The sequence below is a fragment of the Monopterus albus genome, unplaced genomic scaffold, assembly GCF_001952655.1.
Source record: "Monopterus albus unplaced genomic scaffold, M_albus_1.0 scaffold541.1, whole genome shotgun sequence".
Classification (NCBI taxonomy): Eukaryota; Metazoa; Chordata; class Actinopteri; order Synbranchiformes; family Synbranchidae; genus Monopterus; species Monopterus albus.
This window is the reverse complement of record NW_018128421.1, coordinates 1-11,810: the sequence shown is the minus strand read 5'-3', so window position 1 is coordinate 11,810 and position 11,810 is coordinate 1. Positions and strand designations below refer to the sequence as shown.

The following is an 11,810-nucleotide window of genomic DNA, read 5'->3' as shown; positions in this document are numbered from 1 at the left end:
CCGCCCGATAGTCCCTCTCCATGGCCTCGCCGAACTCTTCCCAGACCCGAGTTTTTGCCTCTACAACCACCCAGGCTGCAGTCCGCTTGGTCTGCCAGTACCTGTCAGCTGCCAGTACCTGTCAGCTGCCTCAGGCGTCCCACGACCCAACCAGGCTCAAAAGGACTCCTTCTTCAGCTTGACGGCATCCCTTACTTCCGGTGTTCACCACCGGGTTCTGGGATTGTCACCGCAACAGGCACCGGAGACCTTACGGCCACAGCTCCAAATGGCCGCATCGACAATGGAGGTGGAGAACATGGTCCACTCGGACTCAATGTCTCCAACCTCCCCCTGGGATCTGGTGAAAGCTCTGCCAGAGGTGAGAGTTGAGGATCTCCCTGACAGGGTATTCTGCTAAACGTTCCCAACAGACCCTCACAATACGTTTGGGTCGGCCGAGTCTGTCCAGCTTCCTCCCCGGCAATCGGATCCAGCTCAACACCAGGTGGGGATCAGTTGACAGCTCCGCCCCTCTCTTCACCCGAGTGTCCAAGACATAGTCCAAGACATATGGCCAGAGGTCAGATGAAACAACCACAACCTCCGGCCTAGGGTGTCCTGGTGCCACGTGCACTTATGGACACCCTTATGCTTGAACATGGTGTTTGTTATGGACAAACTGTGACTAGCACAGAAGTCCAATAACAAAACACTGCTTGGGTTCAGATCGTGGCCGTTCCTCCCAATCACGCCCCTCCAGTTGAAGTCCCCCAGTAGAACGATGGAGTCCCCAGTTGGAGCGTTCTCCAGCACCCCTCCCAGGGACTCCAAGAAGGCTGGGTACACTCTGCACTGCCATTCGGCCCATAGGCACAAATGACAGTGAAAGCCCTATCCCCAACCCGAAGACGCAGGGAAATGACCCTCTCGTTCACCGGGGTAAACTCCAACACATGGCAGCTAAGCTGGGGGGCTATAAGCAAGCCCTCACCAGACCACCGCCTCTCAACGCGGGCAACTCCAGAGTAGTGGAGAGCCCAGCCTCTCTCAAGGAGTATGGTTCCAGAGCCCAAGCTATGCGTGGAGTCGAACCCAACTATCTCTAAGCAGTACCTCTCAACCTCCCGCACAAGCTTCGGCTCCTTCCCCACCAGCGAGGTGACACTCCATGTCCCCAGAGCTAGTCTTCGTGTCCAGAGATCGGGTTGTCGGGGCCCTTGCCTTTGACCACTGCCCGATCCACTGTGCGCCAGCCCCTTACAAATCCTCCTACAGGTGGTGAGCCCTACATCGCTCATTCAGGCTAAGCCCGGCCGGGCCCCTTGGGAAGAGGCCCGGCCACTAGGTGCTCACATTCAAGCCTCAACCCCGGGCCTGGCTCCAGGGTGGGGCCCTGGCTGCGCCATACCAGGCGACGTCACGGGTTCTTGAACCTCTCTTAGTCTGACCCATCACCTAGGACCTGTTTGCCTTGGGAGACCCTACCAGGGGCATATAGCCCCTGACAACATAGCTCTTAGGATCACTCGGGTACTCAAACCCCTCAACCACAATAAGGTGGCGGTTCAAGGAGGGGTAAAGGTAAAGGTATCTTATGAACCAGCAAAAATGTGGCATAAGACAGGGTGTAAATATACCTGACATGACCGGGAGACAACGAGCAGCAGGTGAATGATATGGTGACTAATTGCAGTGAGAGTAGCGGGGAGAGAACAGGTAAACAGAAATATAAATCCTGTAAGCAGATTGACATGACACCGTAACACTTCCTGAGGTTTCTTCCTGGGGAGTTTTTCCTGATCCAGTTCCAGGACAGAGGGTGTCGTGTACTTTACACAAAGTCCCTTGAGGTAGTTTTGTAATTTGTGCCATTGGGCTTTATAAATGAGAAGTGACTTGACAGTGATGCTCAGCCAGGGCCATATGAGTATCCTCATATCCTCACACCTCTCCCCTGGGAAACATCGGAGCCCAGTCTGTGTCCAGGAGGTGAGTTCTGCTCTATGTAGTTGGTGGATTTCCACCTTCCACACCAACTGCAGCTCCTTCCCCATCAGAGAGGTGACATTCCCTAGAACAGGGCTGTGATGCCAGGGACCAGCACACCCAGGTCCATGCCTATGTCAGCCACCTGGCTTACTGCACTCAACTCCAGTGCCAGTGCCTGTCTCTGTGGGTGGGGGGCCACAGGGTGATGGCTCCGTGTAATTCTTTCAGGCTGTCTGGCCACATAGGTTAAGGCCAGCCACCAGACTCTTCAGTGACCTCTCTTCCCAGACCTCCAGAAGGGGCCCCAGTCTCTAATCCAGGTGAGGTGACACCGCTCCAGAAAGTGCCTTCCATACTGATTATGTGACCTTCTCGTTTTCATTTCAACTGATTTTACTCTGGTGTTAATGCTTATTGTTTCTAATGCTGGTACTGTTTCCCCTTACCTCTGTAAAACACTTGGAACTGCCTCTGTGTATGAGAAGTGCTGTATAAATAAAGTTGCCTTGCCTAGTCACCAGAAGCTGGTGGACCTAGAAGACAAAGACGTCTTCACGTCTTGTCCTGGGTTAAAGGAAGCAGTGGCATTGACTGGCACCGTTCACTTTTATATCACCCTTTGAACGTGAAGACTTGCTAGCTGCTGCTGCTACCTGCACAGTTTGGGCAGCTAAAGCTCACAGGAAGACTAACAATCAGGTGACATTCTCTTCAGAATGTGGCTAAATTGTACAGATAGTCTCAGACCACCTGCAGATGTGTGTGCAGTGAGAGATCTAACAGGAAAAAGTCCCTAAATGAACTGATCCTGTTGCTGTTGGGAACAGCACAAACTCTAAAAGTGAAGTTGTGTTCAGAAAGGACAGGATTAAACTTTCAGTTTCCAGAAGTGTACTGACCTTGGTCTGTTCTGCAGCACAGCAGTGAGGTCACAACTAGAGAGGAATGATACTCAGGTTAGTCCGAGCATTAATTGTCACTCTGCTGTCGGAGGAGGTAGTGATCACCTCTCTAACTCTTCCTACACCATTACACACCACAGGGTCAATCCCAGTTACATTTTTGATCATTCCTCACTAATTGATTCTTGCTCAACTCAGAAGCCTTTCTGGCCCGGCACTTGAAGGACATCTCAAGTCTCTGATATTGGTTCTGATTAGTGAGGCTGCTGGAGGAGCCATGAGCCAGGATACAAGAGAGCATCCTTCACATTAGTCCTTTGAACTTCTAAGACTTTTGAACTTCCCTGCCCCCTCATCAGAAATCAGATAGTGATTCGACACTTCAGATGAAGGATTGGAGGAAAGGACATCTCATGTCTATAGGAGTGTTTCCTTGACTCTCTCCTCACTATGTTTCCTCCCATCTTACTTGAGCAGGACTCAATGGAAATCAAGGGAACTGGGATTTACCTGTGTTTGTATACTTTACTTACAGCAGCTACCAGGAAACAGTTTGCTATGAGAAGAGACAACCCCACAGACAGAAACACTTGATGCTAACAGGACGGTGACAGAAATTCTTATTATTGTGCCTAATATTCTTCATTAGTCCACCACAAAGTTGGTTCATGAAGCAAGTTACCAGTTAAACCAGGTTTACCTGACTTATTTTCAGGAAACTGTCATAAACCAGGATACTGTGGAGAAAATGCAGACCCTTGATGGAGTCCATACCAAATACCCATTGTGTTCTCTGGCCTTCAGTGAGTTCATTGTGCTTTTCTATAGTCAAAGATTGGGTCACACCTCCTCATTAAATGTTTTGTTTCTAATGTTTTCTACTTCTTCTGCTTTATACATTAATACTGAAGAGCACAGCAGCGTTTCACACTTGGTGTTCTGCCAACCAGCTTCATGAAGGAACCACCTGAAACCTTTTTCCTACAGTTTGAAGACATTCTCCCATACACTGAGCACTTATCTCTTACTTTTCTTTATCCTCTGCAGCCCAGTTCATACCAAACCATCTCAGCTGGGTTCAGGTCGAGGACTACGGGGGCTGGGTCGTCTGAGGCAGACTGACCCTAACAGACCTTACATGACCTGGAGGTGTTTTTGGTCATGGCCCTAGTGAAAACAAATGATGCTCCCACTAAATTCAAACCAGGTGTGATGGCAGAGCAGGATGCTGTGGTAGCTGATGCTCAGATGTGCCTGCTGCCTGAGAAGCACTGATGTAGGTTCTAATGTAAGTTACTGTTAGTGGTGATTTCAGAGGCTGGTAATGCTAATGAACTTCTCCTCTCTGGCAGAGGTAACTCCTGGCCTTCTTTCCTGGGGCGGACCTCGCGACAGCCAGCTTCATCAGAGCGTTTGAGGGTTTTGTGACTGTTCTTGAATAAACTTTAAAACTTTCTGAAATCTTCCAGACTGACTGATGTTCATGTTTTAAAGTAATGAACTGTTTCTTTTCACATAGTTGAGCAGTTCTTGCCATAATATCATTTGCTGTATACCCTTTGACCTTTGACCCAGACTGCCTCAACTAAAGCACATTAAGAAGACATGAAATGACACCAATGAATTTACATCACTCCAGGTGACTACGTCATGAAGCTGGTTAACACGCTGCTGACAGTGTGTGAAACTGTCATCAGGGCAAACAGAACTTACTCTGAAGGATCCAAAACAGGAAACACATTTGCTTTTGATCAACACTTTGTCCCTTTGAGTTGCTGTGACCGAAGTGACTGATGCTCACCTTGACTTTTAAAACTTCCAACACTGCAGCTACCTCTGACATTTAAACATTGTACAGGTGAGTAGTGATTTATCCTGCACTGTGGACAGTTCCTGCTCTTAAAGGTTGAATCACAGTCATATTAGTTTCTGAGCATAATGATCTTTTCTCCATGTTTAGGCATCACATTCATCAGTAACGTTGGTTATCTCTCTCTAGACCTACAACTTGTCTTGTGTAAGATGATTTTATATTATCTGATATTTATATTATAGTTGAGGTTTTCCAGTCAATATTAGCCTGTATCTGACAAACGTTCCTTTCAGCACAGCAGACATCTGACTTTGTAATGACTTTATATAGAACACACTGTACTCACAGATCAGACAGAGAAGAGATGTTTGTCCCATCGTACCGCTCGATGACATGAGAAACAGAATTCTGCACTGAAAGCAGTAAAAAACTAACAGGATTTCCTCTGTAGCAGCTGTGTGGTTTCCCCTCACACAAATTCCAGGAAAGTGGTTACTTACTTTTGTAACTTCAGGTAAACATTGCTTACTTTGACAAAACAGTAACTTAATTGTCTGTATCTATATTTTAGATGTTATTAAATCAGCTGGTGTCCCTGAGGTCACTCACAACCTGTCAGACATGACCTCTGAAAGGACTCTGTTACTACAAACCCATGTGATGCAGCTGCTGTTGGATCGACAGTCAGCAACAAGTGACCAGCACAGGGACGTGCACACACTCACTGAGGCGCTGTTCCTCTAAAATGAAAAAGGAACAAGACAAACAGTAAAACTTGGATCCCAGAGTTCTGTCCTGATTTAATGCCTTTCCTGTTTCACACTTTTGTTTTGACACACTTCCTGCAGCTCACCCTTCATTAGTTCATTCTTCATTACTGATGCTGTGTCAAAATCTGTTCCCCTGTCCAGCTGTGCTCCCTCTTGTATCTAAATCTGGACCCTCACCTCATCCTGACCCGAACCACTGAGGGGCAGGGTACACTGTGAAATCATTTATGGTTTCTGCACTTCACATGACAAGACAGACTGGAAATGAAGCTGCTGTGTCGGACTGGTAACAGCTCTGTCAGTTACTGGTGTGAAAACCAAGAGGTGTTTAGGACAGAATCCAGACGAGCCTGGTGCTGCACTCAGTCAGATGATCCCGTCACAAAAACAGGCAACGCAGGTCTCACTCTGCAGACACAACCAAACCATAAGTACTTTCCATCTGACTGACTTGTAGACGACACAGAGAATCAGAACATGAGCAGCAGCTCCAGAAGAGACAAACACAACTTTATTCAACATGTTCACAATCACAAAGAACGTGGACACAGTGAAGTCTGTCTCCGATCTGTCCAGCTCAGAAGTGATGCTCGGTGGTCACCGCCACGACGTCGTCATAGTCCTTAGCCAATCTCTGCTGAGCCTGGAGGGCTGCTGCTGTTGCCATGGAGATGGGAAGGTCACTTCAGGCAGGTGACACTGTGAAATCATTTATGGTTTCTGCACTTCACATGACAAGACAGACTGGAAATGAAGCTGCTGTGTCGGACTGGTAACAGCTCTGTCAGTTACTGGTGTGAAAACCAAGAGGTGTTTAGGACAGAATCCAGACGAGCCTGGTGCTGCACTCAGTCAGATGATCCCGTCACAAAAACAGGCAACGCAGGTCTCACTCTGCAGACACAACCAAACCATAAGTACTTTCCATCTGACTGACTTGTAGACGACACAGAGAATCAGAACATGAGCAGCAGCTCCAGAAGAGACAAACACAACTTTATTCAACATGTTCACAATCACAAAGAACGTGGACACAGTGAAGTCTGTCTCCGATCTGTCCAGCTCAGAAGTGATGCTCGGTGGTCACCGCCACGACGTCGTCATAGTCCTTAGCCAATCTCTGCTGAGCCTGGAGGGCTGCTGCTGTTGCCATGGAGATGGGAAGGTCACTTCCTGTCACAGGGGTTAATCCTTAAATACAATTCAGAAACAGTAAAAGATGCAAATGCATGATAATTTATATACTTTAAATAACACTGGATAACTGACACTGATAGTGACAGAGACACTGCCCATTGATTGATTGTCAGGTCAATGACTCAGTGTTACCTGTTGGTCGGTGTCGATATAGAGACGCCATGAGGAGAGTGGAGATGAAGTATGGACAGAACACCACCAGGTGGAGGACCAGTCTGAAGGCAGGCTGGAGGGGAGCTGAAGTGGGAAGTGGAGAGGTGGCTGGAGTTGTGGTCGTGGTTGCAGGATGTGGGGATGTGGTCGTGGTTGTAAGTTTATCTGCAGAGAGAATCCACCTGGTCAGGTGAACATGTGGATGAACTAAGAGCTGAAACCAGAGTGACCTCCTGACCTGTGACAGAGAGCCAGCTGGGTGGAGACGCTCCATGACCACTGATGTTACAGGTGTAGAGGCCTTCATCAGCCTTGGAAACACGGCGGATGGTCATGTGACCTGTAGGCTCCGCCCCGATCAGGGAGCCATCTTTATAGAAAGCAGCTGGGAGGCTGGAGGGAGGGCTCCGTGCTTCACAGCGCACAGTGACATCATGTCCCTCCATCACAGGGAGGACAGGACTCTGCAGGATCACTGCTCCACCTCAACACAGAGACAAACTACAGCCTTTCATCCATTTACACACAGCTTCATCAGCACTGACTCCACAGTCTGATCTTACCAGTGACAGTGATGTTGATGCTGTTACTGGTCGCTCCCTGTGTGGACTGGCACCAGTAAACACCACTGTCCAGTGTGATGACGTAACTGATGGTACAGGAAGAACCAGCTGGTTCTCCCCAGTCTTCACACTGAGTCCTGGTGTCTCTGGTCGTGTTCCTCCTCAGTGTCCATCCAGCAGAGCTGTCGTCCTCCTCACAGCTCAGAGACACTGAGTCTCCTTCAAACAGCTGAGAGCTGCTGGGACTCACAGTCAGACGAGCTGGAGAGAAGTCAGTGAACATGTGGATGAAACAGGTAAAAGTCCATGGTTTCCCAAAACAGTAAAATCTTAGTCCTACAGTTTTACTGGATGTTTTCACCAACAAATGTTTTAATGCTGCAGTCAGTGAGTGAACCAGGACTGAAACGTGTTCATTCTGACCACGTTGTCACTTTATGGGTCTTTGGTGGATTAGACTGAAATCAGTGACCCCCAGGAAGAAGTAAACATTTCTCGCCCCCCAACTCTCCGCCGCGACTGTAAATAGTATCATTTGTCTATAAAAATGTTATAGTACATCTCTGCATAACATTGTATCCTTAACATTAAAGAAAACAAAAAGAGAAAGAAGAAAGAAATATAGATCAACTTACAACAAACAATAACTTTATTAACATTGTTTTTTAGTCTGTAACAGAAAACACTTAAAGTCAATTTGCCTGAAATTTAAAAAAAAATTCAATCCTTATTTAAACTGTTGACAATATTCAGCACGTTTTCCCTGAAAAACTCAAGCTGCTTATCAGTGTGATTGTGGTGTAATGTCTTTAAGTGACACCTTAATTTATTTAACGTCATGCTGTCCCCTGCCAACATTTTAGACACAGTAAACATACCGGTCTTTCCTCGTCTCCCACCGTAGTCACAGTGAAACCAAGCGCCACATACGCTTGGTCATATTTCCTCGTCTTAGCTTTCGGGAGACTTACGTTTGTCTCATTGTCTCCGTCTCAATGTAAGCTTTACCACAGCAGCATCTAGTGGACATTAGAGGAGCTGCAGCTCAACACACCAGCTCTGATTGATGCATATATTTTTAAACTTGAGTTCTTTACTGTATGATGTAGTTGATGAAACATAATTTATCAGCTAAAAAAGTGCAGACATCAAGTCATTTACTTGCAGACCAAAGACTCATCACATGCTGACTGAAGCAATAAGACTGGATGAAACCGATGTACTGTGTCCAGACACTGCAGCATGTTGGTCTGTGTGCAGTCAGAGATCTGAGTAAACTGTTGGTGCTGGGAACCCGGCACACAGAGCAGATCAACTCCTCACTTCCTCCACAGTAAACATCTCTCTCAGTCGGCATCAGAGATTCAGACCAACAGAAGTTCACTGACCTTGGTCTGTTGTGCAGCACAGCGCTGAGGCCACGACTGGAGAGAAACGAGAGGCAGGATGGTTTGAGGTTTTAGTGCAGTCACACAGCTACTTGGCACACTGTTATTGTCAGAGTTCCTCTGGTACTTGCACTATAAACTACTGAGACACTGTCATGACATGTGCACGGTAAATGCAGCCATGAATTATACACTGATAAATCAAAGGATATTAAAAGTATTGCCACGTGAAACGCAGCCACAGGAAAGTAACTGTCTGTTGCTGAGATCACACGTGATTCTTTAGCAGCACATTTAGCAGAGAATTGATTTAGATGCTGGTGTGGTCGCTCAGTGGTTAGCACTGTCACGTCACAACAAGCAGGTGTCAGGTTTGAAACCTCAGTGTTTTCATGTTCCCCCTGTGTATGGTTTCCTGTAGGTGAACGGTAAATGGCTGTTTCTCTGATAGTGACTGTGCACTGTAACAGACTGATGACCTGCACAGCGGGCGCCTATATCTGTTGTAGTGCATGATGGGATAAGCGCCATCCTCCCTGTTCATACACTAAGTGGGTAGAGAGCAGTGATGGGTTGTTGGGAGGCTGAATGCACAGACAGAGTTTGTACTGCTTCAATACAACAATACCATGAAAGATGGTCCTGTTCAAGAATCTAATGTCCAGCCCCCTGGGTCACAGTCTCCTTTTAGCACCGTCCTTATTTCAATCCAAACTCGCTGTTTAAAGTGCCTTTAGATTGTGTTACTTATTTATCTACTTCATATTTCACTTGTGTTGTGTGTCATTCATGTGGACGGCAGAGTAAGAGTTTCATTGTACAGAGAAACACGTGTCCATACCATGCATATGACAATAAACACTTTGAATCTTGAACCTTAAACTCTGCTCATGTGACCATGTTCCCAAATAATAGACCACTTATTCCACTGCCCACACTAACTGACAGACAGACCACCTGTGGACAGGCAGTACTCATGTACTGGACTACTGCTTGGTACTGGAACACAGCTACCATGTGCAGCCTGATGTTTACACAACATACTGCAGCTGCTGAAGCTGTGCAACAAGACGTGGATGAGGCCAAAGCATCAAATATCAACTGGCTGAATCCTGCTAAGGAACCTGGACCCTGATGAAGTCTGTTTGCAGCATTGGCCATTTAATCTGTTACATTTAATGATCTTTATGAAAAATGTCGTGACTTCTTTTACCTCCAGTTTAAAGGTCAGATATAACAAGCCCCACTGGAATTCAAACCTGGGACGTCATCGATTACATTATCTATACCATCAGGAGACGAGCCTAGACTATTGGAACCAGTCATGCCGCTGGCCTTTCCTGCTCTTACTTGCCAACATATTCTCATATCATTTGAAGCCATGACCTTTCCCAGTCTGGTGCCCTGAGTCTGACCTTCTTCCTCTGCAGAACAGCAACATCTAACTGTGTCATCACTAAACTAGACACAGAACAGACTGTACTCACAGATCAGACAGTGAAGAGATGCTGGTCCCATCGTACCGCTCCGTCGTATGAAGTACTGTGAATACTGCTGAGAGCAGAACACACCAGCACTTCCTCTGTGTAGTTGGTGCAGCAGCTGTGTGGTTTCCTCTGGTGGAGGTGGGTTAATCAGCTCAAGGCTGAGATTTTGCTTCTCTAACTGCTGCCTCAGTGTTTGTCACTACCTGTTAAATACAGCAGCCGTTCTCAGCCTGTGATGAAGATGTTCACTAGTGAAACTGTTCACTGTGTTCCTGGCCTGGCTGTACAGAGTCCTGTAGGCCTCCTCTTTGGCACGACGAAGCTGCTTGAGTCTTGCTGTAAACCAGGTGGTTGTTGTATGTGCAGAAGGTCTTTCTGGGCACACACACATCCTCACAGAAACTGGTATAAGATGTCAGTGTCAGTGAGTTTGTCCAGGTCTGTAGCTGCAGACTCAAATACACTCCAGTCTGTGCAGTCAAAACAGGCATCACAACAAGCTGTAGCCTAAATTATTAACATGAGACTAAGGGGAGGACTGGGACTTGTTTCTCTGCACAGCAGGCAATGAAATACATACAGAAACCCTCACTTGTACAATAATCCCATTTTCAAATCAATTTTATTTATAAAGCACCAATTCACAACAAAACTCATCTCGGGGCACTTTACATACACTGCTCAAAAAAATAGGAGGAGCTCAGAGCATCATGGTGCCCCCACCCCCCTGCAGCAGAAATAAACTGGATCCTGTTCTGTGATTTAGAGAGAAAACTGTTTGGTCTTTCACCTGTTGATAACGACTTGGTTTCATCATCTATAACTTTACTCATCCTCACTCTGTGGTTCCTGCTCTTCTCTGTGTGGACACTGTCAGGGTTGGGGTGTAACGATGCCAAATGGTGTTTGTGGTGAACTCAATTATAAAGCCAGACGAACTGAGGTAGAGACAGGATCTTTACTTGTTACAACCAAACAACCAATACACAGTCCAGGATCACAATCAGGTCAAAAGACAGTCCAGGGTCAGTGCCGGTAAACAGGTATAGCCAGGAGACCCAAACTAGAGAGGTCAAGGGGAATAAATCAGAAGGTCGGTACAATGCAGGCAATCAGAATCTGGGAGGACATAGGCAAAACACGGTGGTCAAAAACATTAATCCAAGGTCAGAAACAGAGAGTCAGGTAAGGTATAATTGCTGGAGAGTCAGAGCTGGAGTCTAGAACAATCTGGTAGCGTTCTAGTGGGAGGACGCTGCCTAAATAGAGGTGAACACAGGTGCAAACAATAAGGAGCAGGTGAAACTAATCTGAGTAAGGAAGAAAGTAAAAAGACCGAAACTATGGTGAAACAAAACAGGAAGCAGAATCAAAATAAAAGCCTGACAGGAAGCAGCGGAACCAAAACATGACAGACACTGCTTCATGTTGTGACTTAACAAAAACACAAAACCAGTTTAACCAGTCATTGTTCTGAGAACAGAAGGAGTGAAACAGTCCTGGATTCACTGATCTTTACTGGACGCTACGCTGTGACAAGATGTAACTTCACAAACACAATGTAAA

At 46.7% G+C, this 11,810-nt stretch overlaps 2 protein-coding genes across 2 annotated transcripts in view; both read right to left on the bottom strand.

Annotated features, from left to right (window-relative positions):
* Positions 1-5,068, bottom strand: part of LOC109953083 (low affinity immunoglobulin gamma Fc region receptor II-like) — an 8,726-nt gene extending 3,658 nt beyond the window's left edge. Inside the window, exons 1-2 of the mRNA XM_020588460.1 lie at positions 5,033-5,068; positions 2,871-2,906 (exon numbers count right to left, since the gene is read on the bottom strand). Of these exons, the coding sequence (XP_020444116.1) occupies positions 2,871-2,906; positions 5,033-5,063 (67 nt within the window). The 5' untranslated portion in view covers positions 5,064-5,068. The remainder of the gene's footprint in view (positions 1-2,870; positions 2,907-5,032) is intronic.
* Positions 5,069-6,519: 1,451 nt separating this feature from the next.
* Positions 6,520-10,368, bottom strand: LOC109953081 (low affinity immunoglobulin gamma Fc region receptor III-like). The gene is made up of 6 exons (XM_020588457.1): positions 10,245-10,368; positions 8,758-8,793; positions 7,370-7,630; positions 7,045-7,290; positions 6,786-6,971; positions 6,520-6,629 (listed from the first exon to the last, which is right to left on the bottom strand). The coding sequence occupies exons 1-6, from the start codon at positions 10,273-10,275 to the stop codon at positions 6,520-6,522; spliced, it is 870 nt and encodes a 289-aa protein (XP_020444113.1). The 5' UTR covers positions 10,276-10,368.
* Positions 10,369-11,810: the final 1,442 nt, after the last annotated feature.

Coding starts and splice junctions, on each gene's coding strand:
- LOC109953081 (XM_020588457.1), bottom strand. CDS start 10,275: ATGGGACCAGCATCTCTTCACTGTCTGATCT. Junction 8,794..10,244: donor ATCTCTTCACTGTCTGATCT/GTGAGTACAGTC, acceptor GTTTCTCTCCAG/TCGTGGCCTCAGCGCTGTGC. Junction 6,972..7,044: donor CAGCTGGCTCTCTGTCACAG/GTCAGGAGGTCA, acceptor TTCTCTCTGCAG/ATAAACTTACAACCACGACC.